This window comes from Saccharomyces kudriavzevii (assembly GCF_947243775.1).
Source record: "Saccharomyces kudriavzevii IFO 1802 strain IFO1802 genome assembly, chromosome: 7".
Lineage (NCBI taxonomy): Eukaryota > Fungi > Ascomycota > Saccharomycetes > Saccharomycetales > Saccharomycetaceae > Saccharomyces > Saccharomyces kudriavzevii.
Genome location: NC_079278.1, coordinates 131,478 through 157,891, shown reverse-complemented (window position 1 = coordinate 157,891; position 26,414 = coordinate 131,478). Strand labels below are relative to the sequence as shown.

General features: G+C 40.1%; 8 protein-coding genes and 2 non-coding genes across 10 annotated transcripts; 3 read left to right on the top strand and 7 right to left on the bottom strand.

Moving 5' to 3' along the window:
- Positions 1-94: 94 nt before the first annotated feature.
- Positions 95-337, top strand: SKDI07G0720 (uncharacterized protein; the record flags this gene model as incomplete). The annotated part of the gene is made up of 1 exon (XM_056227818.1): positions 95-337. One exon carries the CDS (start codon positions 95-97, stop codon positions 335-337), a length of 243 nt encoding a protein of 80 aa, XP_056087602.1.
- A 170-nt stretch (positions 338-507) lies between these two features.
- On the bottom strand, positions 508-8,526 carry GCN1 (Gcn1p; the record flags this gene model as incomplete). Its single annotated transcript, XM_056227817.1, has 1 exon — positions 508-8,526. One exon carries the CDS (start codon positions 8,524-8,526, stop codon positions 508-510), a length of 8,019 nt encoding a protein of 2,672 aa, XP_056087601.1.
- Positions 8,527-8,867: 341 nt separating this feature from the next.
- Positions 8,868-10,154, bottom strand: DSD1 (D-serine ammonia-lyase DSD1; the record flags this gene model as incomplete). The annotated part of the gene is made up of 1 exon (XM_056227816.1): positions 8,868-10,154. One exon carries the CDS (start codon positions 10,152-10,154, stop codon positions 8,868-8,870), a length of 1,287 nt encoding a protein of 428 aa, XP_056087600.1.
- A 740-nt stretch (positions 10,155-10,894) lies between these two features.
- MDS3 (Mds3p) lies at positions 10,895-15,340 on the bottom strand (the record flags this gene model as incomplete). The annotated part of the gene is made up of 1 exon (XM_056227815.1): positions 10,895-15,340. The coding sequence occupies one exon, from the start codon at positions 15,338-15,340 to the stop codon at positions 10,895-10,897; it is 4,446 nt and encodes a 1,481-aa protein (XP_056087599.1).
- A 431-nt stretch (positions 15,341-15,771) lies between these two features.
- Positions 15,772-16,482, bottom strand: YIP4 (Yip4p; the record flags this gene model as incomplete). Its single annotated transcript, XM_056227813.1, has 1 exon — positions 15,772-16,482. The coding sequence occupies one exon, from the start codon at positions 16,480-16,482 to the stop codon at positions 15,772-15,774; it is 711 nt and encodes a 236-aa protein (XP_056087598.1).
- A 293-nt stretch (positions 16,483-16,775) lies between these two features.
- On the top strand, positions 16,776-17,387 carry EMP24 (Emp24p; the record flags this gene model as incomplete). The annotated part of the gene is made up of 1 exon (XM_056227812.1): positions 16,776-17,387. One exon carries the CDS (start codon positions 16,776-16,778, stop codon positions 17,385-17,387), a length of 612 nt encoding a protein of 203 aa, XP_056087597.1.
- A 236-nt stretch (positions 17,388-17,623) lies between these two features.
- Skdi_7.trna4K lies at positions 17,624-17,696 on the bottom strand. The gene has a single exon. It is a non-coding gene; the product is annotated as a tRNA-Lys (tRNA).
- A 2,646-nt stretch (positions 17,697-20,342) lies between these two features.
- On the top strand, positions 20,343-23,402 carry MCM6 (MCM DNA helicase complex subunit MCM6; the record flags this gene model as incomplete). Its single annotated transcript, XM_056227811.1, has 1 exon — positions 20,343-23,402. The coding sequence occupies one exon, from the start codon at positions 20,343-20,345 to the stop codon at positions 23,400-23,402; it is 3,060 nt and encodes a 1,019-aa protein (XP_056087596.1).
- A 231-nt stretch (positions 23,403-23,633) lies between these two features.
- Positions 23,634-25,136, bottom strand: ARO8 (bifunctional 2-aminoadipate transaminase/aromatic-amino-acid:2-oxoglutarate transaminase; the record flags this gene model as incomplete). Its single annotated transcript, XM_056227810.1, has 1 exon — positions 23,634-25,136. The coding sequence occupies one exon, from the start codon at positions 25,134-25,136 to the stop codon at positions 23,634-23,636; it is 1,503 nt and encodes a 500-aa protein (XP_056087595.1).
- Positions 25,137-25,597: 461 nt separating this feature from the next.
- Positions 25,598-25,693, bottom strand: Skdi_7.trna3K. The gene is made up of 2 exons: positions 25,657-25,693; positions 25,598-25,633 (listed from the first exon to the last, which is right to left on the bottom strand). It is a non-coding gene; the product is annotated as a tRNA-Lys (tRNA).
- Positions 25,694-26,414: the final 721 nt, after the last annotated feature.

Genomic DNA, 26,414 nt, shown 5'->3' with positions numbered 1-26,414 from the left:
GCAGAGCTTTCAATACGTTCTTTAGCGGGGCCTAACGTAAAAATAGAGTACTGTCAGTGAATATTTTCAGTTTATGTAACATATACGAGTAATCATGTCCAAGGAGGAGAATACTTTTGTCAAACCATTAAAAATCACCGCCTTGAGCCTATTGATAATCCTCATAATAAACATTTCATATAGGTTGATTCTGAAACGCTATTTAAGATCGGCAGTCATTTGGGGTTTAGGAATCGCCAATGCAGATCACAATGATATAATGTGGTGGCAATCCTCACCACTACTGGAGCGCTGGATATGGCGAATGATAGACAATTATGAATCCATGTATGAATGAATAAATTCCGCCACTCTTATTAGACCGAAGTTGGAAGCTATGGATAGACATGTATGTCTCAAACATCAGAATAATTTTCTATATTAATACGTAGTACTTATTGAATAATGAAAGCGTTTCCTTCAGTGAAAAAAAACGGAGGAAAATGATTGAAAGTAATGTACCTTCTTTCAAATATCAGTGGTTAGTTCAACACCTCCAACAGCCCATATTTCCCTTTCATCTTCAAATCTATCGCTATACATGGTTTCCGCATCGCCACCGGCGGCGATTCTTTCTCTTTCGACATTTGCTAATCTTTTACCAACTCTCTTAGTATAGTCTCCAATTGATCTTAGTTGGATGGAAGTTCCCGTGATGGTTTCAATTCTATCAGCGCCATCAGAGGCTCTGGAAAACCATTCATTAAACGTATTCATATCATCCTCCTCAACCAACTTGAATAAAGCTAAGTACGCCTTTTCAGCGGCAAGTTTTATTGGGATAACTGGGTCACGCAAACATGCAAATACAGATGGTCCGACGACATCATAGTACTGCTTTAAGCATTCATCGAATTTAAATCTTGCTAATGTTCTTATGACAACCAAAGAAAGTCTCCTTACATCAGTAGAATTACTAGCTGGTTGTAAGGTAGCTTTACTTAACTCACTAATCAACAGATTGATATTTTCATCGCCAATTTTGAATGGTTCTGCTGCTTCTGTTCTAACGAAAGGAGACTTTCTCTCTCCTTCCAACAAAAGCAATTTACCAGCAGCGATAACACCGTTTTCTCCAAAGTAAGCGTCAGGAGAATGGAACGCCTTCAAAATGTAGCTGACGATCTCATTTGTCAGGCCTGTATTAAAAATATGTATAGGAGCATCTTTCAAAAAGGAATTTAAAGTCAAAATGGCAAACATACCAGTTTCTCCGTCTAAATCGGCATTTAATACCCTATCTTGCAAAATCTTATGGGCTTCATCGTGGGACAAAATTTCCGATAATGACCCAATTAATTTAGCATAAGCAACGGCCAATTTATCGTTGCTGCCTAGCATTTCTTCTTCAACTAAGTTAACAATATTCGTCTTTGAACCTTCATTTAATTTAGAACCTGCCTTAACGATGACCTCCAACAAGGCCTTTAGCATTGCTGTCTTAACACCTTCGTCAGTCGCCTGTTTGGCGCCTGTCACCAACTCAATCACCAAAGGATCAACACGAGGCTGATGTTCAATTAAAGCACCAAGAGCCCTTGCTGCACGAAGACGCAGTGTTTCATTGGTAGCATCAGACAAAGATTTAACAAATGTTCTTTGTAATTGAGGAATAAAAGGTCTCAAAAACATCGGAATTTTAATAAACAGCACATTGAGCGCAAACAGAATGGCAGCCTTGATGTCACTACTGAATCTTTCACCTATAACACGAATCAATGGACCAGTGATGACGCTCACAAATGGTTTCAAATTAGCAGCAGGTGTCTTCGAAACAACATCAGCAATGGCTAGCGCAGATTCTTCCCTTTCATCATTAGAGCCATACATTAAACCATGTAAGAAGATAGGTAAAACACAGTTTGGCCCTTTTGGCAGCCTAAAGGCGGCTAAATCTTCGCCCTGTTTACCAGTCAAGGCTAAAGACTGCTTTGCAGGCTTAACCAATTTTTCTAGAGTGGGTTTGTCAACCTTCTTTAACAAAGTAGATAGAGCATTGAAGTTTCCATTGACAACTCTTGAATCCTCATCATCTAGTGATAAAATAGCATGCGAGACGAAGTCGTTAATATAAACATCAAAATCAAGAGTGGTCTTATCAAAGAAATTTGGTAAACGCTCTAAAACGGCTATGCGCTTTTCTACGTTGTCATTCTTTAGTAGTGACATTATTTGTTGAAGTAGTGGGTGAAGACCTTCATCATCAGCCACAGATAGGAATATTCTGTTTAATGCAACTTCCAATGCAGTTTTGGTGGATTCATCATTAGAGGCCGTTGTGATTGCGTCAACCAGCGTGTTAATTATAATTGACAAACGCCTGTATAAAGCTGAGCCAGCGACTTCCGCCAAAGAACCCAAAGCTGAAGCCCTAAATGCGTCTATTGGTGGGGCCAATAGGGTTGGAATTAAGATTGGGAAAATGACATCGGATTTCTTCGACATGATTTCTTGTAAACCTAACAAAGCAAAGCCAGAATTATCAGAAGATTCGAGCATATGCAACAAATATGGCAAAACTTCATCAACAGCAGTTTTACCGACAACATCTTGAAAGACATCAAAAGATAATGCAGCTGCTTGTCTAACTGTAGCTGATTCATCAATCAAGGCCGTACGAATAATGTTCACAATAATAGACTGAAATTGTGATATTGTCTCAGCAGAAGCAGATTCAATTAGCTCATAAAGGGCTATACAAACACCTTGTCTAGAGTCTGGATTTGATGTTTCTATTAGAGATTCCTCCAAACTTGGTAACAACTGCGATAAAGCGTTGCCACCTACACGACGAACAAGATCACCCAGGGTTTGAGCAGCAATGTTACGCAATACACTTGATGATGAAGCTAAGTAAGTAACTATCATACCAGTCAATGTTGGTAAAATTTCTTTCACAGCTCTTGGCGTATTGGGAACCAATGCCTTCCAAATATCCACTGTTGTAGCACGAACAATACCTGAAATATCGTTTCTGCAAACAAATAATGCGGCCAAAATTCTGTCACGACGATCTTGACCAAGTACATCGACCAATTTACCGGAGAACTCACCGTTATGGTCACCGTCTTCTTCAGAAAATTCGTTCTTGGAGGAAATACCTGTAACCTGGAACAATAGTTCACCGGTTAATTGAACAGAAGATAGACGAATTCTTTCATTTTCATCGAACATACCTCTTTCCAACTCAGGCAACAATAGATCAACTGCTTTCGTAGCATAGTTTTTGACAATCAATTTACCAGCTTTCAACGCGGTGTCACGAATATTTTCGTCATTATCAGCCAATCCGGAAAGGATAGGCTGGATAATTTGATTAATGTATGAGGCGAATTGGGATCCAAAACAAACAGGAAGGAAAAGAAGCAAAGGCATAAAGCCTTCTCTAATATAAGCACGAAAATTAGTTACACCAGCTAAAATAGTTGGCAACATTTCATCCAATTTGGTCAAGCCTAGACCACTAATAACTTCCGCCAGAGCTTGAGCTGAACCGAGACGATCACCAGATTTGGATTCGTCACTCAGTGTATCTAATAGACGAGGAATCAAATCTGGGAATTGTTCTTCACCCAATCTTTCTACCAATGCACCTAATGCACGAGCCGCTGTGGCCCTCGTATTTGGAACAGGATCAACCATAGCAATCTCAACCTCATCTATCAGTTGTTGCAAGTATGGGACGAGATCCTTAGTATCAACCAAAATAGCCATATTACCGACAATCTTACATGCCTTTCTCTTAACATTAGCAGACCTATCATGCATACCACGATGGATAATGTGAATGATTAGCGCTAATGACGGACCGTCAATATAATGAACAAATTGTGTTTGGATCAACGAATCCAAAGCTTCTTCGGTGTACCTTGTTGGGTCACCAATGGCTTGCAAGAGAATAGGTACCAATTTTTGAATCTCAGGATTTCTAATAACTTCTCCAAACCTTTTCAAAGATTCATCAGCAGCTTTACGCACTTCCTTATGAGAGTCATTTAGAACACCAACAATTTCTGGAACAATAGTAGACAAAGATGCTGACAACTGAGTAGGATCTAAATAGGCCATATTACCCAACAATTGGACGGAACCTCTCTTAGTTCTCCATGCAATTTCATCCAAATTAGAGACGGCTACTGGAATCAACTTTTTGACACCGTAACCTGTAGTATGTGCCATTATAGCTTTTGTAGCATGAGCAGTTGCCTCTCTGACTTCAGGAACAGCATCCCCTAAGTTCTTCAAGATGTTCGGAAGAATCTCAATCACGTATGGTTCAAAAAACTTCTCTAAAGATTGGGATAAGTATTGAAAGCTGAATCCAACAGATTCACGTCTTTTTGGCTCTTTTTTGTCTTCTGCAGCCTCGATGAGGTTGCGAATGATATCGAACTCCGAGAGAGCTGAGATACCGTAACCTTTAACTAAACCAGCAATACCCCAAGCAGCACCTTTCCGCATGGAAACTGCAACAGTCGGATTCAATAGTTTCTCCATCAAAAGATTCAAGTATTCACCAACTTTTGGCTTAAACTGGAAAACCAATGGTGCTATGCAAGCCGAAACGGCCTGTTGGATGTCTGCGGAGGGAGTGTCAAGAGTGGAAAGCAATCTTTCAATAATTGTGTGAATTCTTGGATCACTTTCCTGCAAATGTCTTGCTAACGTACCATAAAGGATAATAACGTTTTCTTTCAAAGCACTATCCCTACTGGAGCTCAAAGCTTCTTCAAATATAGGAATTAGCTCTTCAGAGTTTTGTGACCCGTGCAATGTAATTAATTCAACACCAGCCTCCTTCATTTCTTGTCGAACAATTGGCTCTCTGTCTACTAGGCCTCCGTCATCGACCAAAAACTTTATCACACTAACAACAGTATTTTCCTCCGCAGAAAGAGCCTTAGCCATGATCTTCAATGTTATTGCGACTGTACTTCTTCCTTGCCAAGGATCTTTTTGCTCACTCGCAGACACAAGAACTAAACCAAATTGATCAAGAATTGCTTCTAATGGTTTTGCCTTTTGTTTATAAAAGCTCATTAAGGCGTCTAAGTAAGTGTTTGAGGAACTGCCCTCAGAAGTAAATAGACTTACTGCACCAAATGCATAAGCGTTGGCTGCAAATAATCTCAATCCACTATCATCTTGGTTAAATAGTGAAAATAGACTCTTCAGTAGTTCATCGTTGATTTCAAATTTGTTAAATTCCCAAATAAAATCTGCAACGTCGCGATTGGAAGGATCTGAATCAAACCTGCAAATGAAAATCTCAGGTGAGAATTTCATGAAAGGCTCCAATTCGAATTCGTTATCTAATATTTCTAATATTGTTGAACGAACAAATTGATTAGGTGATAGCAAGTTTGATAATATAATATCAAGGTCTTCCTGATTCGGAGCAACAGATATGCTTTGGCAGAGAGCATTGAAACATTCTTTGGCGATCTTTGCTTTTGATGGCAAAGACAGAAGAGATAAAAGAACTTCAATGATGGAGATTCTAGGAATGGAAGGATCTTCAAAAGCACTCGCATGGACGGAAATAATTTCCATAGCCAGCAACAAATGCTCTTCCTCTTCATCTTCTTCAACAAACTCAGCCTTAACAACAGGCTTGTCGGCGTTCTTTAGTGCAGCAGCTTTACCCTTCTCCAAGACATTGATTAACAATGGTAAAATATAAGTGAGACTGATAGGATCTAGTTCTGCTTGGTCGGAAACAAATTTTATCCTGAAAAGAACTCTTGTCAGTAATTCGACCAGAGGTTCTTGTAAATAGTTCTCTGAGATATTCTTTGCATTGTGTACTCGCAAAGTTGCTAAACCAAGGAAAAGCCTGATGTTGCCCAATCTCTCGGAGACGTTTTTAGAAAGCTGCAAGAAGACCTTATTTACATCCTCCGTTAACTTTAGAATATTATCTTCCGAACATAAATGCAAGAACTTTGTAACCGCTAAAGGAAACCATATAGTAATACCGTTTTGAACCAAACAGGCAGCTTTGGAGAGTTCGAATATCAATTTAATTCCACGCTTCAAACGAGTAAAAATTTCCGAGACGTGCAATCTGATTTTTGATTCCTTGGCCAACTGTCTGTCAACGAGCTCTTGTTCCTCCTTTGATAATCTTTTGACGCTTTTCTTGGCCTGCTCTTTCCTTATCTTCTGTTCCCATATTAGGGTTTCATATTCCTTGGAGTTTTTATTCGAAAGTTTTTTATTCATACTTTCTTCCAGAACATCGACAACTAAAATACCTTCTTCACCGGCAAAAATATTGAAATCTTCTTCAGATAATTGTGATAAATCATTTGTTGATAAATCTGCCTCGATTGTTTTACAGAGAATTGGAGTAAACTCTGAGGGTTGAATAAATGCAGCATACGCTGCCGCTTGTAGACCACATGAACCGTAAATTGTATCTATCCATTCATTATTGTTGGTGATTTCAAGAATCTTGTCCATAATAGCGTCAGCATGTTTTTTAACAACTTCAGCCGGATCAAGCTTTGCGCGTAAAACTAGCCCAGCCCAGCCATTTTTCACGTTAAAAATATCCCATTGAGCTATAACCAGGACATCAATTAATACATTTATTAAAGCTTCCTTGTCAGGCAACTCAGATGTAATGGTCAGTAGTACAGTTGTAATGTATTTGAATGATGTATTTTGTTGAGGTATTAATTCTTGTGCACGCATTCTTCTTTCAATTGCATCAATGACACTGAATCCGATAATTTCTGGTTTCTTATGAAACAATTCTTGTAGTAGAACCACAGCGTGAATGCGGTTCTCAATGGAGAGTTCCGTTGATAAAGTGCTGGTCAAGATAGCATCACCTATTGTGGTATTTTCGGGAAGAGCATCTATTAGCTGTATAGCACGACCATTTAGCTGAGTATTATTCAATGTCAATATTTTGTTTATGAATTGAATTGATGCAAGAATACATGTATGCCCATGCGTTTGATAATGCATAATGGAGTCCTTTGCAAATTCGAAACAGCCGTCCAGGAAGTTCAGAAATACCTCTTCGGAGGCAGAATCGGAATTGTTCAGAAAAGTGGCAAACCAGCACTTCTTCAGAGGTGGTTTCTTATCCGTGAAACCGGCTGATATAATCTTATTCAAATCTTCAACAGGGCCTTCTAGACTAAAGTAATGGATGAAGAAGGCATTGAGCATTGAAGTCAGAGCAACTTCGTTACCTTCTTTACCAATATATGGGCATAAATTTTTACAAATTTTCTCTGAAACCTCACGGTGTGTTAAGGGTATTTCTATAAGGATTTTGGAAATCATTGATTTGTAATCAGCGTTCAAATTTGACTTGATATTTCTGAATATTTCATCGACAACCTTCATTAAGTCCTCCGAGTTAGTGTCACTTTTTGAGATTTTTCTAAATAGGATTTTGACGGAATGAAGCGAGATAGCTCTAACTACATCCTTTGAGCTTTTTAACGCCGAGAAGGATTGATTTAGAAGCTTCGAAGATGTAAAGACATTTAAGAGATTTATTTTGCCTGGAGAAACTCCAGTGTACAGCTCAGATAAAATTGAAAAACCAACTTCGGGAGATCTTAAAATTGCTTTTTCAATATTGGGAACGAAGAATTTGGTGAACAAGCTTTGCGAAACAAATTCTTTTAAAAAGGGTTTTAGACTAACTTCTAAGCAAAAGGGAGATGGTGAATTCTTACCCAAAAGAACTTCTTTACCCAAATATTCGCAATACTTTTCAACTGAACTTTCCTTCAATGCGGATTGCAGAGCTGGTTGCCTTGACAACAACTGAATTGCAGTTTGAGTTAGCGCACCCATTATCAAAACCACACCAACACTAGTCATCTTTAATTTTGAATGGTCTTCTAGTACAGATTTAGTTACAGTTTGCATGCAAAACATACCATCGTCGTTGTCCTTCAGGCATTTAAGCATTGTCTTGACAGTCGATTGGAATATGCATTGACGAATTCTCTTTCTATGCTGGTTTTGTTTATCCTTTGGTTTCTTGCTATCTTCTTGGTTGTCAAGAATAGTCTCAACACCAAAAGTTGCGTAGGAATGAGCGACCAACAATTTTGGAAGATATTCTTCAAATAACATCGAATTGCGCGAGACAAAAACAAGGAAGGAATTGATCCAGTCTAACAGGTTGAGGTAATCAGCCACGGCCTTAGTAGCTGGATTACTGATGACCACGTCAGAAATGAATTGGACAAAACTTTCTAAAAGACATGGTTCTAAATTCAAAATGTCGAGCAATATTGAAGTTACCAAACTTTTGGAACTGTTGTCTTCATAAAGCACAAAAGTATTCAGCAAACAAGAAGCAATTTCGGATAATTGAGGTTTTTCCAATGTCTCTTGACGAACTAATTCTGATATGCTTTGCAAAAAGGGAACTCTTTTAGACACAAGTGATTCGCGGGCGCCTTTTTCCAAAACAGGGGATATTTCCTCCCAGTTTAAGATAGCTGTCATCACTATAGGGGTGGCTAGTGTCTGTTGGAGCTTTGTTTGTTTGAATGGTCTGCGTTAAGTTCAGGATTTCATACTTTTGCATCTTTTCGAAGCCTTGAAGTATCAAATTTTTCAATCGTATAACGTGATATGTTGAGCAGTTCAATCGGCGCCGTTAAAGTGCGATCGAAATAGGTTATCAGTTAAAGAACCTAGCAATTGTTGGCTCATTACTTTGTATAAAGATTTAACAAGAAAACTTAGCGCTATCTTGGTACATTATATTGGCTATAATAGAAATGCTTGCAGGAAACAAGGGAATCTTAGACTATTAATAAAAACTTTTGATACAATAAAAAAGTTCACCATTTCTGAAAAGGAACCCAAACATCAGTGACAACACCTTGACTGTTAACAACAAAGTAATATTCAAATTGAGCCATTGTGATGCAAGCATGCTGAGGAAGAACGGCGAATTTGGTGCCCAATTTTAATAGAGTAGTTTCACTCCAGTTTCTGATTGGCTTCAGGATCCCATGTTCTTGAGACACCCTGGCAACATACCATTCCCTACTAAACTCTTTGGATGTCAAAACTTGTTTCAAATCAACGCAAATACCAAATCCCTCTATCGAGGATGCTTCCCTTGTTAGACTCATCACGCCCGTATTACTCAGCAACTCGCCTCTTGAAGGATAAGATGATAGCACTGTCCCGAGTACAAAACCGGACAATTCGTAATCTTGGACACATCCTGTTGCCACCTGTTGCAGGTCATACATACAGTAATTGCCGCAATGTACTTCAAGCTTACCAATTAATTCTGCAGTGATTAATCTGACAAGAGTACTTTTATCATCAAGCTTCAACGAGTTTGAAGTTGGTGTGGCGCCTACAGATAATGTCAACGCTGAAGCATCGAATTCAGGATCCACAGAACACAGAACTTTCGCAGCAGAATTGACCGCTTTTATTTCTTCCATCAAAAGGGCCTGAGTATCATTAATTGTGGTTGAAGAATAACTGTGTCCGGCATGTGCATAAAAACCATAAGGTTCAACTACTTCTTTGATATCTGGTGAGGTCAGCCTTTTCAAAAGACTCAAGAATTCCGAAGAATTACACGCAAGGCCTGCCCTGTTAGTCCCCATATCAACTTTGATGAAAATTGACCATTTCTTGCCAGAAGCAGGTTTCCCAAACTTTTTTAAGTTCTCTAAATGCTCGACATTATCCACAAAAACCTGGAAATTATTCACTCTTCTAGACAAATTGCTCAAAAGAGGGATGAATTCTGAAACGCAGCAGGGCAAACTATATGATATATCATCAATGTAGTCCAAACATTGTCTATCTTGATAATCTAAAAGCTCTACTGCTTCCTTCAAAGTTGAGACTAATATAGCTCTTGTAATTCGCTTAGCTAATGGTAGTCCATGACCCAGTTGCTTGAAAGTACCCTTTGCAGTCTTATGAGTCTTCACGTGAGCACGAAATTTGATTGGTACATCACATTCTTGGCTTAGTTTTTCAATGTTGTTCAGCATTGTTGTGCAATTCCTATCGAACTTTTCTTCATCGATAATGAAATTGGGTGTTGGTAAATCTTCGATTGTGGACCCTTTATATTGAGATAGAATATCTGTCATTTCTAAGTGTTATGTTTTTATATAACAATCCCAGCTTCTTATCGAGCACTGCTGTCTTTCTATGACCACCCTCAATTCCTTCTTATTTGCAGTACAATGCATTTTCATTTACAAACCGAGAAAGAAAATCAAAAGAGACCTTTCGGTTCAAGAAGTTGAGGGTATATAGTTATCCTATAATTCTGAGATATATTTACGTCCGAGCAATCAATCTCCGACGAATTTCGGTCCGAACTGGAAAAGTTATTTTGGCTGACTTTTGTTCCGAAATCTATCGCAGAGAATGAGTAGTGCCCGTGTTAACATCAAAATTGTATTTCTTTCTAAATTAGAGTTATTTTGAGTTAGTCTGATTTGCTTACATTGAAATATAATAACGTGCAGGTCAAGTTAAGTTACTCACACAGCCAGTGTTTGGCGACTACTAGAAAACATTTGGGGTCAAAGTGGTGATGAAACGAGATATTTTTCTATTGATGAATAACTCAAATGCAACATAATTATGACCTACATACAGATATATATACTAGCTTTTTCACTTAAAATATGCGTGTATGGTCATTATTTTTTATAGATATTAAATTCTGCAACAAATAGCTTTCCGTATCGACTTTTTCACCAATTGGAAGACAGGAATGGCTTCATTGGCAAGGGTGAAGTTTTTTGTGCTGCATTGGAAAAAGCTCTCATAAAATTCTGAAGTCTTATAGATGCATAACAATCGTTCCGTAAGTAGTAGCCTAAGGCGACGGCTTAAGGAAGCTTTTTAACTTTGAAATGTCCTCGAGAGCTTTTCTTTTAACTACTCTTAGATTTTTAGACAGTTCAATGCAATCCATACAACGTACCATCAACCGGATATCATTTACTAACACGGTAGTTCTGTAAATTGATTTTATGACATAATCAACGGGAGGCAATGCATTTGCAGATGCCATATTTTCTAGCGTTAAAACAGAAAATGCATTGAACGGCCGATTGTCCTTATACGGCTTTCCAGAAGCTGAGCTAGTCCTCGTGGTAGACCCATATGCTCGAACTGGACTTTGTGGGAAACCGGATGATTTGAATAACGGGTCTACCGAATCGTCTATCTTATCAACATGCTTGGCCTCCCTTTTTATCTTATTGAGTGAAAGCATTCCCAAGCCAAAGTCAAATTCCTCCTCTTCCTCCCTCTCATCTTTAGGGTCTTTACCTTCTTTAGCTTTCAAGTTGGTAACTTTTTCTTGCGGTGGGTAGGTATGACCCTTGTCTTTTGGCGTATCCTTCATTACTTTATCGTTTTCTTTGTTTCTAGTCCTTGCATCTAGAATTTCAGCAGAATCCTCCCTTTCAATTTCTAATAAATCTTGAAGCTGCTCCTGTTCTTCTTTCTCTTCGAAGTCGCCGCTGCTGATGCTATTAGTACTACTACTGCTGATGGAACCATAATTCATATCAAACAGGTTAAGATTAAAGCTCCCCATATTGGTTTGCTGATCATCGTTCTCTTCAAAGCCTTTGCACTCTTTTGACTCATACTCGTCATAAAAGCTTTTTGCATTTATTTCCTTACTTAAACTTGACTTCATCTTAACACGTGGAGAAAACCCTGATGTTGATCTCCTTGATCCTTGCATATTCATACCATTTGGAAACCCAATGGAGCCCACCGAATTGTGACTATCCCTAGGCCCCCCAGCAAAGACTGTGGGAACATTGCTTGAAGGAGTGTCCAGGGAGCCGGCACCGCTTGCAGTTTTCTCGCCATTTCCACTACCACTACTTTCTTGTGTGCTTGAAGAATGTGCTCTTGATTGATTCCGTAATAAATCAGGGTCGTAATATCCATTATCGATATTTTCTAACGACGTTTTCAATTTAAGCATTTCCTGATAATTGTCACTTGAACTTAGATAAGTTTTCGTTTTATCTTCATCACCTTTATAATAATTGAGAACTTTGGTATGGAAATTTTCCATTAACGAAGTACAAATTAGGGATAAACTTTCCTCCTTTTTGGCCAGAATCGAATACAAAACCTCGAGGATCAATTTATAAAGTAACGGAATTTCATAGATCTTAGCCATTACCAATAAATCAAGGGCGACCGGTGCCAAAAGCCATTTGCTATTCACTTGTCCCGTATAAAAGAACTCTGCAAAGGCCCGGACTGTGGAAGTTGGCCAAGGCATGTATAGTGATCTTGGTGTTAATAGCGGCTCCAATTCCAAGGCAAAATTAGATTGCATACTATCAAAGCTATCTGCATTGGAAGTAACTGATTGGCGACTCCATTCATTTTGCGATGGTGTGGGAGTCTGCATTGTTTCAGTAGCTTTTGGAAAAGAGTTCATTCGCGGTTGCGTATACTGCGACGCAGAACCTTCCTTAAAAGACTTTCCCAGCATTTGGTCATCTAAGGACACTCTTGGCGTTGCGCTAAATGCGTTTTCCGTTTCTGGTGTGCTGGAACGTCTACTGACGTGCGATGATCTACGAGAAGAAAATGGACTAGCCTTGTTAGAATGCATATAGTCTGTTAAGGTGTTGCTTCGCCTTGCGCACGTGGCGGGACACGGTGGAGGGGGTTCGTTAGGTTCTTTCGTTTGAGGCGGCAATGGTACATTCAAAACACCTAAAATAGGTGGCGTTTCAATGCTTTCGCTTGTACTTCTACTAGAAATTGAGTTTCCACGCCTGTCAGATGAAGAACTCACGTAGGAAATTGAGCTTCTTGCACTCCTGGAAAATCTGCGGGGGGATAAATGACTGTGAGAATTTTGTAAACTTTGCTGTTGCTGCTGTTTACCACCTGATGTTCCCTCATCCTCTAGTAGTGGTGATGAAGTCAGCGGATGCGACGCACGACGTTGATGTTCCGCCTCAGATATGGATGGTCTTAGAAGGCCACCGGAAGGGATGCTCATAAGTGATGATCTTCTCCTGCTCAATTCTTGAAGGGAAGGATTTGCTCCCAAAGCACCTTCTGCATTTGTCATTACTGCGGCCTTTTCCTTGAAGGGCACCCTGAATACCATACCATTCGAAGAACTTGTTGTGGAAGAACTTTCAGTTTTCCTAATTGGTCTATAAATACTGTTTGATTTTGATACGGGCTTTGGAGAAACAGGATCTTCATCGTCTTCTCCATAATTACTATGTTGATAATGCGGAGTCGAGTACAACTCGGAAGAAGTGGAAGAGCTTCGTTCATCTGATGCATTTGATCTATTCGAAAGTTTCGTATCCGCATTTGCTACTTGAGGGCGTGTATTTTGAGCCTCAGCAACACTTGTTCTTGCAAAGATTGGGAAGTTTTTTTCGAAGTAATTGTCCAGTGAGCCTGATGAAGAAAGCCTGCCTTCCGGCCTTACAGCTTTGGAACTGTTCCTGGATGAATGCGGCGAGAATTTGATTAGCGTAGATTGCGTACCGGTGCTTTCGTAATCGGCACAAACTTTTGTATAGCTTTGTGATAAGAGCATGTCGAAATAACGGCCCCACCTTTTCCTTAGTAAATAGCATGGTATCCCGATCGAGTCGCCTTCACTAGTAATGAATTCGAAATCCGATAGGGGCTTTCCGTAAATTTCCAGGGCGTCTTTACCCAGAACCATAGCATAAGGTGGGAACACCGATTGAATGGATGACATTTCCAAGGGCGGAGCTATATATCTAATGTAATTTTCAAATTGGGAGGTAGCTGACGAGGTAAAGCTTAACTTCCTCAATGGTGTGTCCTTATGCTTCGCAAAATTCTCTATTGGTGTCGGTAAAGACGAGGCTGATATTCTGTGATGGGGTAGTTGTATTGTCTTGTTGAAAATATTTACTAGGGGTAGCCCAAAAGTCGAAAGATGATCAAACCTTTGTACACTTGGCGAGTAATAGTCATCGGTCTTCGTACCCAGTAAAATGGTCTGGTGATGTGACCTCCATACAAACACTCTCCAGAATCGGTGTTTATTGATATCACAGTCGGGGCAAGCAGTAGCCACCCGTGACCACTTGCCCGAATTGATATCGTATATAAAGCAGTGGAAATTAGAAGATTGGTAATTTGGATGAAACCCGCCGATCACGATATTGAACCCGAAATACCCCCCTGTCGGGGCCAATAAGTCATACGGAACGTTCAATAGTTCTTTCGGTAAAGCTGGGTTTGATGGCATTCTGATGCCGTGAGACTCGGACAACAGGGGCAACGCCACTATGGGGGAGTGGTTCTTTACTTTGGAGGTGTCCTTCTCGAGACATTTGTCTATCTGATCACTGCGCATGTAGAATGCCAGGGCAGGAATATTCGCTTCATTATTTTCGACCAGGATGGAAAAATTCTGGTCCTTTGCCAACGCCAAGGGTATCCCATTAACGTTTGTGATGATGTCCATTGGCTGCTTGGGTATGGTTTCCGACTGCCAACAATTCTGCGATATGTTATAAATGTCTATTTTCCTGACGGGCTGATCCATGTTGTTGAGTCCACCAACAATTATCAGCTTCGTGTCCTTATTATCATTATTTTCGTTCTTGACATGCATATTATGGTTAAACCTTCTCGTTATCTGAGGGTCTTCGCTCAACAGCGACCATTTCTTGGTATTCAAGTCTAGTTTCCACAGTTCGTTAGTGGCAATCAGCTCATACCCGCTTTGCGGAGACACAGTGAGACCACCAAACACATACAAACATCCGTCTAAATAGCATAGGGAGTGGAATAGCCTTTCCTTGAGAGGGGATTCTACAAACCTGTTTTTCTTAACGTCCACCTGAATGTCGTTTGTATCGGTGTTTGGCTTGTAACTGGGATTCTCCGCTCTCAACAGTTCCTCTGTTTTCTGGTCAAATGACGTTTTCACTCTATACCAAGTCCTAGACATCAGGTCCAGGAAAAACGTCTCTTTACTTATCCATTCGTTCAGGTTTCTAAAAGAACTACCATTATTTTTCTCCTTGGCAAAGAACAATATAAGCTCCTTCTGCAATTGCATGGAATTTACAGTCGGCAGGTTCAATGGGATGGTCAGGCCACCATGTACAAAAATATTGGACCTTGTTAGCGTTACAGCTGAACCTGTCCTGTAGTCCAGCGTCAGCCTCTTCCTGGCACATTCGTCCAACTCGTTGGAATCGGAGGCCAGCGGCAATGGAGGAAGTTTTAAAGGGTAGCAGAAGCAAGTGGATGGTTGTAATAAAGGCATACTACACTGAAGCAGGTGCAAAATATTACTTTTTCTCTGGTTTGCACGTACACTATGCTATCTTATATATAGTAGAACGAGAAAAAGCCTTTGAAGCGCCTTTCCTATGAAATGCTGGCAAGTGTAGTTATCAACGCAGATAGGAAAAGAAGTTCTCCGACGACTGTACCAAAAGTGCACTGTGAAGTGGAAACAAACCTTTGAAGTGCAGGTTCTCTGCGCTACTAACCCATCAAAGATACCAACCTTGTTCTAAACTTCTCTTGCGGCACACGGAGTCAGCCTTAGCCACACGCGGCCCCCTGTAAGCTTTTTTTTTTTTTTTTTTTTTTTTTCAATACTGCTGCCGTGGTTCGCGAGATGAGCGACTATGTATGTGTCTATGATAATTTGTTTGAGTGGTACATATATATATATATATGTATATGGTGCTATAGAATGGTAGACAACCAGGCCATGCCAAAGAAACAGAGCGCCAGCGGGTATATCTCGATAACAGTCTTACTCTTGGTGACCCACGAAACGGCGGCCACAGACCACATCAGGCACAGCGCCATGATCACCAGTTGCAAAAACGATAGGATCCTTACAACCCAGTGGTTCTCCCTGCCGATGTGGAAGGCCAACGGTAGCAACAGCTGCGAGAGTAAAGCGTTCAGCACCTGCGGGAAGAGGCAATACCCGGAAATGGATATGTACGAAATCAGCGACACCTTCTGGTGCGGCTTCGTAAGTCTCAAATGCAGTGCCATCACCAGCAGGACAAACCAGCTAGACACGAACAGGCTCGAAAACAGCGACCGCGCGTGCGATACAAACAAAGAGTACAGAATGATGAACGCAAGGGGGGCCCACAGATCGCAATTGGCTGAAATGTCGTTATCGCTCGCCGCGCCCATCCCATCGGAGCACTGGCTGAAAAATGAAGGGAAATGCGGGTACACGACCTGTTTTAGCCTCGAGTTAATGTCGACCACATCGCGTTTCAGCGTCTCTAGTACAGTTTCGTCCAGAGTACCTCTGCTGCCTGAATCCTGGAACGTCCCGTCTGTGTTGGCCGCCGCGACGCCGGTGGCCACCATGGGCGCATCCGCTTCTATGAAGTCGGGCTCGATGGTAGCATCTTCTCTCCCATATGACATCTTGTATGCTCTCTTACTGCTCCCTGCTTCTTCTAGTGAGGGCAAAGCAAATTATACTTGTTATTACAAAAGGGGACGAAAAATCGCACTATGAAGAAAAATCCCCACGCCGGGTAGCCCGTTCGTTGAAAGGGAAAAAAAAACGCGAGGAAGATCGGAAAACTCGTGCAAAAGAAGCCTGAGCGATCGGTCAGTTAAGCGTTTTGACACGAAACTTATAATGGAATAAAGGTTTTAATCGGTAAAAGCACCACATCCAGCACCCCTCGACACAGAAGTACACACGCAAAAGAATGGCCTCATTTGCTAGCAGATTTGTCGTTGCCTGTTTCCTGTTCTTCGCGGCGTCCGCCCACAACGTTCTTCTCCCAGCGTATGGCCGCAGATGTTTCTTCGAGGACTTGAGTAAGGGCGACGAGCTCTCCATCTCGTTCCAGTTCGGTGACAGAAACCCTCAGTCCAGCAACCAATTGACTGGTGACTTCATTATTTACGGGCCGGAAAAGCATGAGGTTTTGAAAACCGTCAGAGATGCCTCGCACGGTGAAGTTACATTGTCCGCTCCATACAAGGGACACTTCCAGTACTGTTTTCTGAACGAGAACACCGGCATTGAAACAAAGGACGTGACTTTCAACATCCACGGTGTCATATATGTGGATTTGGACGACCCGAACACTAATACGCTGGACAGCGCGGTCAGAAAGTTGTCCAAGTTGACCAGGGAGGTCAAGGACGAACAGAGCTATATTGCTATCAGAGAAAGAACCCACAGGAACACCGCAGAGTCGACCAACGATCGTGTCAAATGGTGGTCCATCTTCCAACTGGGCGTTGTTATCGCTAACTCTCTTTTCCAGATATACTACTTGAAAAGATTCTTCGAGGTCACGTCGCTAGTCTAAGTAAAGAGTTCATATTCTATTTACTTTTTGCCTACATACAATTACGTACACGATCAGCCAACTTCGCCTTTCTACTCTGAATGGTTTGCCTTTCCCTGCCTGTGACATACAAATAAGCATGCAGGGCGCGTCATAAATCGGGGACATGGTAGGATGATGTACGTGGAATAAGACGCATGGTGTCTTCCAGGTGCGTTTGCTACGCTAGTCCTGCATTCAGCAATCCAAAAAGTAATAGCCCTGTAGGGGGCTCGAACCCCTAACCTTATGATTAAGAGTCATACGCGCTACCGATTGCGCCAACAAGGCTGATTTCATGGGAAAACCGTTCCGATACTCCGATATGGAAGTCTCAAAAAAAAGATAATAAAATGTAAAACAGTATTATAATGATATTTCTGTTGTTTACTGTTGGAACATGTTGGAACAAGTAGGTTCATCATTATTCATATAACTAGTCCTTGTTTCAGGATGAAGAATGTTGAAATGACGTTCTATTGATGGGTGCACTTGGAGTCAAAGATCCATTAATTGAACATCAACTTGGAATTTATATATAAATGATATGAGTCGTTACATTGAACTTATAGTAAATTCCCTAGGTTATTGTTATGTTGAACATACTTAATATGTCCAATCGGCGTGTGTTTTATATACCTCTCTTATATAAGTATAAGAAAGATTTCTGCTTTTATTCTTAATTAATACTACTAATTATCAACAGAACAATAATCAACTATCCATCAATTACTAGTACAGCTGATTAATACATTCAATCACGTAGCTAGAAGATTATCATATACGGTGTTAAGAAGATGACAAAAATTATTAGACCAGTGAAATAAGATTCAGAACAGTCATCGAATTTAGTGGAAGCTGAAGTGCAAGGATTGATAATGCAATAGGATCAATGAATAAAGACGTATAAAATGAGGGAATAGAAATAAAATTATGTAAAATTGTCGATTCCCTTTGGTGGATTCCGAAATTTATGAGGAGAGCTTCGAGTATATTCTCTATACATAATATTATCAACCTTATCAAAAATGGAATCCCAACAAATGTCACAAGATTTTACTGGTCAATAGAAGCATAGAGTGAAATGGGTGTGGAGCTATTTCCACCCAAGCATTGCAGGAACTTGGACATCCAGAGTGTTGTTCCTATGTGATATTAACATAGGTATACCCATACAGCCTGGTTCTGAGTCTGACAAGGTCTCATTGTCGATTTGCACACTAGGAATAGCTGTTGCCGCTCTTAAAACAGAAAATAATGAAAATAATCATAGTAAGATGTTTTTTCAGTAATACTAATTTTGACTAAATGTGAGAGTGGTGGTTTTTGGGTGGGACGATCTTATGGGACGAACTTCCTTAAAGGATAACAGTTTTACTTTACCTTCAATTTTGGTATCCTTCAATTTTGGTATCCTTCATGTTGATGATAATGAGAGTTCGAGAAATGTGTTGATTCAATTGGCAATCCCTAGTGGTTGCCTTATATAGTCCGAAAGACGTCTTTTTTTGCCAAGAAAAAAAAATATCAAAAGCCTGTGCATTATGCTACAGTTGATGGCTTAGTTGACATTATGCTTGATAAGTAAGCGGGAGCATGATAAAGCGGCGTTTGACATACCTAGTACCAAATAACGAAGGACTTCATTTGGCTTCTCAGCCAGGAAAGCCACCAGCTTAAACAAAAGCTAGAAAATTACTGGAAAACTTGTTATAAAATAGGACATGTCTTCAATGCTCGGCCGCCGTTTCACGGCGTACGTGTTCCCCTGCGTGCATCCGGTACCGTAACCTTGATTGACATCCCTGGTCAGGCATCCAGAGCGACAATCATGGTGAGGAGACGCTCCGAAGCGCATCCGCTTCCAGCTATCATTAGTGCCACTCTCGCTCTTGTGGGCACTAGTGGACTAGTACGGCATCCTGTTTTCCCGATATTAACAGTAAAAGCAGAAAAATTTCTTGCAGTATATAAGAGAGGTGTATAAAACACACGCCGATTGGACATGTTAAATAAGTTCAATATAATAATAACCTAGGGAATTTACACCTTAAAATACAATCTGAATATCCCAGATAGCAATGATGGTTACTTATGTTAAAAATGATGAACCTACCTGTGCCGACAAGAACAAAAGCAGATATTTCGTATACCATATAATAAAGTTAATTCCGGTGAAATGCTGTGATGGTTGTTGGGTGCGTATCAATTCTTGCCCTTCAGCTTCCTTTGAATTCGATGACAGTTGAATCTTGCATTGGTGCCATGATTTACGTCATTTCTTGAACATCGTTTCTGATGATACTCTAGCGACAACAACAATAATCTCAGGGCGTTGTACTAGCAATCGATAGGGGATAGTTGGCATTGTTCCAACGCAAAAAATGTACCGGAAGTTCTCGACTTTCATAATTGCTCGGACGTACTCTTACGTTTTAGCGAAAATGGCAACCAAATCCAACTGGTCAACCATTCCATTCACCAATAATGCACTTGCAGGAAAGAATCAGAGCGAGCTACCTTCTGGTAATTATTACTCGCAGCCCTCTAGCATGCTTACCAGGGGACAAAAGTACACACTCCAAAACAGAACACACGCATATCTCTCGATGATTTCTGGAACGTTCCCAACTCCTTCACTAATGACGATGCTATTGTCAAGGAACATACAATGAATACTTAAACAGCCTCCATTTGACGTTCTTACCGTATTTGGCATTACTTCTTAATTTCGTCAATAATATTTCCCTTTTAGGAAAAGCGCCTAGGGCCGCATCTCGATGTTGTTTTTTTTTCGTTCTTCAATCTACAATAATAATGACAAAATTTTGAGTTTTGATGATATGTAAAGAGTGTCATTTTCAAAAGGTGTATATAAGTCGGCCTAGTCGTGGATACAAAGCAAGTACTCACTAGCGGTTGAAGCAAAATTGTCCAATGTCATCCCCATTCCCGGCCGATACACCAAGTAGTAACAGACCTTCCAACTCTTCTCCTCCACCGTCGTCCATAGGTGCTGGTTTTGGAAGTAGTAGCGGACTTGACTCGCAAATAGGTTCAAGATTACATTTTCCAAGTTCCTCTCAACCGCATGCCACCAATTCGCAGACAGGCCCTTTTGTCAACGATTCCACTCAGTTCAGTTCTCAAAGACTGCACACCGATGGCTCCGCAACCAACGATATGGAGGGGAATGAACCCGCAAGAAACTTCAAAAGTAGAGCTTTGAATCATGTCAAGAAAGTTGACGATGTGACCGGTGAGAAAGTTCGTGAAGCCTTCGAACAGTTTTTGGAAGATTTCTCCGTTCAATCTCCTGATACCGATGAAATTGAGAAAGTGTACAGAGCACAAATTGAATTCATGAAAATATATGACTTGAATACCATTTATATAGATTATCAGCACCTATCCATTAGAGAGAACGGCGCCCTAGCTATGGCCATCTCCGAACAGTATTATAGGTTTTTACCGTTCCTGCATAAGGGTTTGAGAAGAGTAGTTAGAAAGTACGCGCCCGAATTGTTAAACACAAGTGACACCCTGAACAGATCCAGTGGTGATGGAGATGATGACCAACAGGATGATGACATGAATGGTTCGAGTGTACAAAGAGATTCTGGATCATCGGCCGCACCAGGAAACGGATCATCTGCTATGGCAACGAGATCAATAACAACTTCTACTTCACCTGAACAGACGGAACGTGTTTTCCAAATCAGTTTCTTCAATTTACCAACAGTTCACAGAATTCGTGACATCAGATCCGAGAAAATTGGTTCATTATTGAGTATATCGGGGACAGTAACGAGAACATCTGAAGTCCGTCCAGAATTGTACAAGGCAAGTTTCACGTGTGACATGTGTCGTGCCGTCGTGGATAATGTGGAACAATCTTTCAAATACACTGAGCCGACGTTTTGTCCTAACCCGTCGTGTGAGAATAGAGCCTTTTGGACACTAAATGTTTCAAGATCAAGGTTTCTTGATTGGCAGAAAGTTAGAATTCAAGAAAATGCTAACGAAATACCCACGGGCTCCATGCCACGTACATTGGACGTCATTCTTCGAGGTGATAGCGTTGAAAGAGCCAAGCCTGGTGACCGTTGTAAGTTCACAGGTGTGGAAATTGTAGTACCTGATGTTACACAATTGGGGCTTCCGGGTGTGAAGCCAAGTTCAACATTGGACACTAGAGGTATTTCAAAGACTACGGAAGGCTTGAATAGTGGTGTCACTGGTTTGCGTTCCCTTGGTGTTCGCGATTTGACATATAAGATTAGTTTCTTGGCGTGCCATGTGATAAGTATCGGCTCAAACATCGGTGCAAACAGTCCCGACTCAGGTTCCAGTAACAGAGGAACTGAGCTGCAGATGGCTGCTAACTTGCAAGCTAATAATGTGTACCAGGACAATGAAAAGGATCAAGAAGTGTTTTTGAACAGCTTGAGTTCAGATGAAATTAATGAATTGAAGGAAATGGTTAAGGACGAACATATTTATGATAAGTTGGTCAGATCTATTGCACCTGCCGTATTTGGCCACGAAGCCGTGAAAAAAGGGATTTTACTCCAAATGCTTGGTGGCGTTCACAAGAGTACAGTGGAAGGTATCAAATTAAGAGGTGACATCAACATCTGTGTTGTTGGTGATCCCTCTACTTCTAAATCTCAATTTCTAAAATATGTTGTGGGTTTTGCGCCAAGATCAGTTTATACTTCTGGTAAAGCATCTTCTGCTGCGGGTCTAACGGCTGCAGTTGTAAGAGATGAGGAAGGTGGTGACTATACGATTGAAGCAGGCGCTTTAATGCTTGCCGATAACGGTATATGTTGCATCGATGAATTTGATAAAATGGATATTTCTGATCAAGTCGCTATTCATGAGGCTATGGAACAACAAACCATCTCCATTGCCAAAGCCGGTATCCACGCTACTTTGAATGCAAGAACATCCATTTTAGCGGCCGCGAATCCAGTTGGCGGGAGATATAATAGAAAAGTATCACTAAGAGGTAATTTAAATATGACGGCACCAATCATGTCGAGATTCGACCTATTTTTTGTTATTCTAGATGATTGTAACGAAAAAATTGATACCGAATTGGCATCTCATATCGTTGATTTGCACATGAAAAGAGATGAGGCCATTGAGCCACCATTCAGTGCAGACCAATTACGTCGTTATATCAAATATGCACGCACTTTCAAGCCAATATTAACGAAAGAAGCCCGTTCATATCTGGTCGAGAAATATAAAGAACTAAGAAAGGATGACGCACAAGGATTTAGCAGATCGAGTTATAGGATCACTGTTAGGCAGCTGGAGAGTATGATTAGGTTATCAGAAGCTATTGCTAGGGCCAATTGCGTCGACGAAATTACTCGATCTTTTATTGCTGAAGCTTACGATCTTTTGAGGCAAAGTATTATCCGTGTTGATGTGGATGATGTGGAAATGGACGAAGAATTTGAGAATATGGAAAGCCAAGGTCACACGGAACCTGAAAACAATGATAAGAATAATACTAATGACAACAATAATGATGATACAGGAGCTGACGGAACAATGAGCGGACCACAAGGAGGTACGAGTGAGGGACACGGTGAACACGCGACTCGCTCAGCTTTAAGTGAGAGAAAGAAGTCAACGGTGACATACGATAAATACGTGTCAATGATGAACATGATTGTTAGAAAGATTGCTGAGGTGGATAAGGAAGGCGCAGAAGAATTAACCGCTGTTGATATAGTTGATTGGTATTTATTACAAAAGGAAAACGATTTAGGTTCACTGGCGGAATATTGGGAAGAGAGGAAATTAGCGTTTAAAGTTATAAAACGGTTAGTAAAAGATAGAATCTTGATGGAGATCCGTGGTACCAGACACAATTTAAGAGAGATTGAAAGTGAAGAAAGTGAAAATACTAAAATTGTGTACGTTATTCATCCAAACTGTGAAGTCTTGGATCAATTAGAACCACAGGATTCCGCGTGAGCTTGTTCACAAATCAAATTTCAATATTTTTTATTCAATTTCTTTCACGTATATCTTTATATGATACTATAATCTATTATAGGATAATAATTTATTGTTTAGTTTTTATTTCCCGTATTTCTTCAGAAATAATAAATACTTTTTAAAATTGAAAGAAAACACGCATATATATATATGTATATATATATATTTTTTTTGATCATATGTAATTTATTTGACGTATCAACTTGTTCAATGGGCAATTCCAAACTCTTCGTGTAAAGTATCACCCAATCTTTTTAGACCTTCTACCAATTTTTCTGGAGAGACAGCAGCGTAAGTACCTCTGAAAAAAATTATATTTGGGTTACTGATCTCCTTGGATTCAGTAGGTTGAGGGGGGTCTGTTTCACCCTCGCTCTTAAACCAAGAACCAGGCACCACTAAAACACCACGATCGACCACTTTGTGATAAATGGCCTGCTCTAACTGATAAGGATCTGAATTGTATTTTGTCTTGAATTCAGGATGAGCAGAGGCATCGATGTTCACGGTGAAGAACATACCCGCAATTGGTGGGTTAATGACAAAAGTGTCACATTGTGGCAGGTATTTGTAAAGGGCATCGATGGCACGATCACGCTTCAAAGTGTATTCATGACGTAGACCAAGTAGCCAATCTAAGTAACCCTTTTGGCCCCATCGGGATAGTGTAGCGTTGACCAAAACCTGCGTAAAACCTGCTGGAGCTTGAATAGTCATTTCATGCAGACTCAAGTAAGGTTTCAAGATCTTGGAAGAACCTGTAATCCAGCCTAATCTTGTTCCTGGAGCCAAAACTTTTGAGAAAGAATCCATTCTAATGACACGACCATCTGTATCTAAGGAAAGGAAAGTATTGGCCAGGGATTTCAAGAATTCATCATGATCCTGCTTTGGAGAACTTTGCGCCTTCTCTCTTTCTTTCAAGTCTTTGATGTAAGGATTCATTTGTAGGAAATAGTAAGGTTCATCTTCCACAATTATAAAGTCGTGCTTTTGAGCAATCTTATAGATGGCTTCCTTTCTATGGTCTGCTATAGACGTACCAGTTGGGTTTTGGCCTGTTGGAATAGTGTATAATAATTTTGGTTTTGGAGCACCAGCTGTCCAGTTGTCCATGATTTTGGCCAATTTCTCCGGAATAATACCACCAGCGTCAATTGGAATAGGGAAGGTAATGACACCTTGAGCTTCAGCAGAAGCTAAAGAAGACGAAAAGGAATGTGCTTCGGCTAAGATAACGTCGCCTCTGTTGCAAAAGACTCTCAAAGTAGATTCCCAACCATTAGTATTACCTGCAGTGGCTAGGACGTCCCAATCTTTATACTTTAAGTCATGAATAATCTTAGTATGTTCTCTTAGGAAGTTCAACAATTCAGGTTGACCGGCACTGAACCCGTATTGCAAAGCTCTTGCCAATGGAATATCGTGGGAGAGGTTAGCACTTGCATCAGCGTAATCCTTATTGACGGTGTATTTTATGGAATTTTGCTCATCAATTGGAGCACCTATACCCTGAGGAAAAGGAGGCTTGGGTGAATCCACAGTTAAATTATCCCATGGGAAATAATCCTTCAATGGCAGACCACCGCCCAAAAAGATGATATTAGGGTCATTGAAAAGGTGGATACAGGTCTTCAATGGTGATGGCTTACGAGCATTGGTTTCATCCGAAAACAGATAGGAAAAGTCTTTCGATTCAGGTAAAGACATGGTAGTAATTATCGGCTATGCTATATTCCTAATTCTATCAATTATTGTAAATATTGAGCCCAACTGAATGGAAAAGGTAATAAGAAAACAAAAAGCTCTTGAAAGGTACAATCAATTGAAATATATACCTGCAAAGATGTATAAAAAAAGGTGCCGAAGATAAGGAAAAAGGACTGAAAGATAGATATCTCCAAATTTCAATGTGTTACAATTAGTCATAGATAGGATTTCGAGATAGTAGAAGAGTAAAAAAGAGTGAAAAATATAAGAAGAAAAAAAAATACAATATAAGGTAACCCGGATATTCTCACATAATTCCAATGGAATTTCGGTCACGTTATATGGATAGACAATTCAAGCATTTACTTGCTGGATTAGTTAACGAAAGCACGTAATTCTGAGCTACTTCTTGAGGGGCTATATACGATTATCGTTGGACATTAAAAGCAAAAAAGAAAGAACTCCTCATAGGGGGCTCGAACCCCTGACATTTCGGTATCCTTGCCTAAGCAAATACGCTTAAAAGCCGAACGCTCTACCAACTGAGCTAACAAGGATGAGTTCTTCGGCGATGTTTGCGAAAAGTGGTAACTAAACAGTATCATAGCAGTGCAAGTGATGTTGGGACAATAATAATATTGGTGTTGGTGTTGGAACTGTTGATTGTTGATAATTAGTAGTATTAATTAAGAATAAAAGCAGAAATCTTTCTTATACTTATACAAGAGAGGTATATAAAACACACGCCGATTGGACATATTAAGTATGTTCAACACATAACAATAACCTAGGGAATTTACTATAAGTTCAATGTAACGACTCATATCATTTATATATATAAATTCCAAGTTGATGTTCAATTAATGGATCTTTGGCTCCAAGTGCACCCATCAATAGAACGTCATTTCAACATTCTTCATCCTGAAACAAGGACTAGTTATATGAATAATGATGAACCTACTTGCTCCAACATTGATAATTAGTAGTATTAATTAAGAATAAAAAGCAGAACTCTTTCTTATACTATATAAGAGAGGTATATAAAACACACGCCGATTGGACATGTTAAATATGTTCAATATAATAATAAACTAGGGAATCTACCATAAGTTCAATGTAACGACTCATATCATTTATATATAAATTCCAAGTTGATGTTCAATTAATGGATCTTTGATTTCAGTTAAGCCCACTCTCTGAACAGCTCGTTTAGCATTCCTTCATCCTACCAAAGATACGACATCTGTGTAACATATACGAAGTACACTTTAGAATACA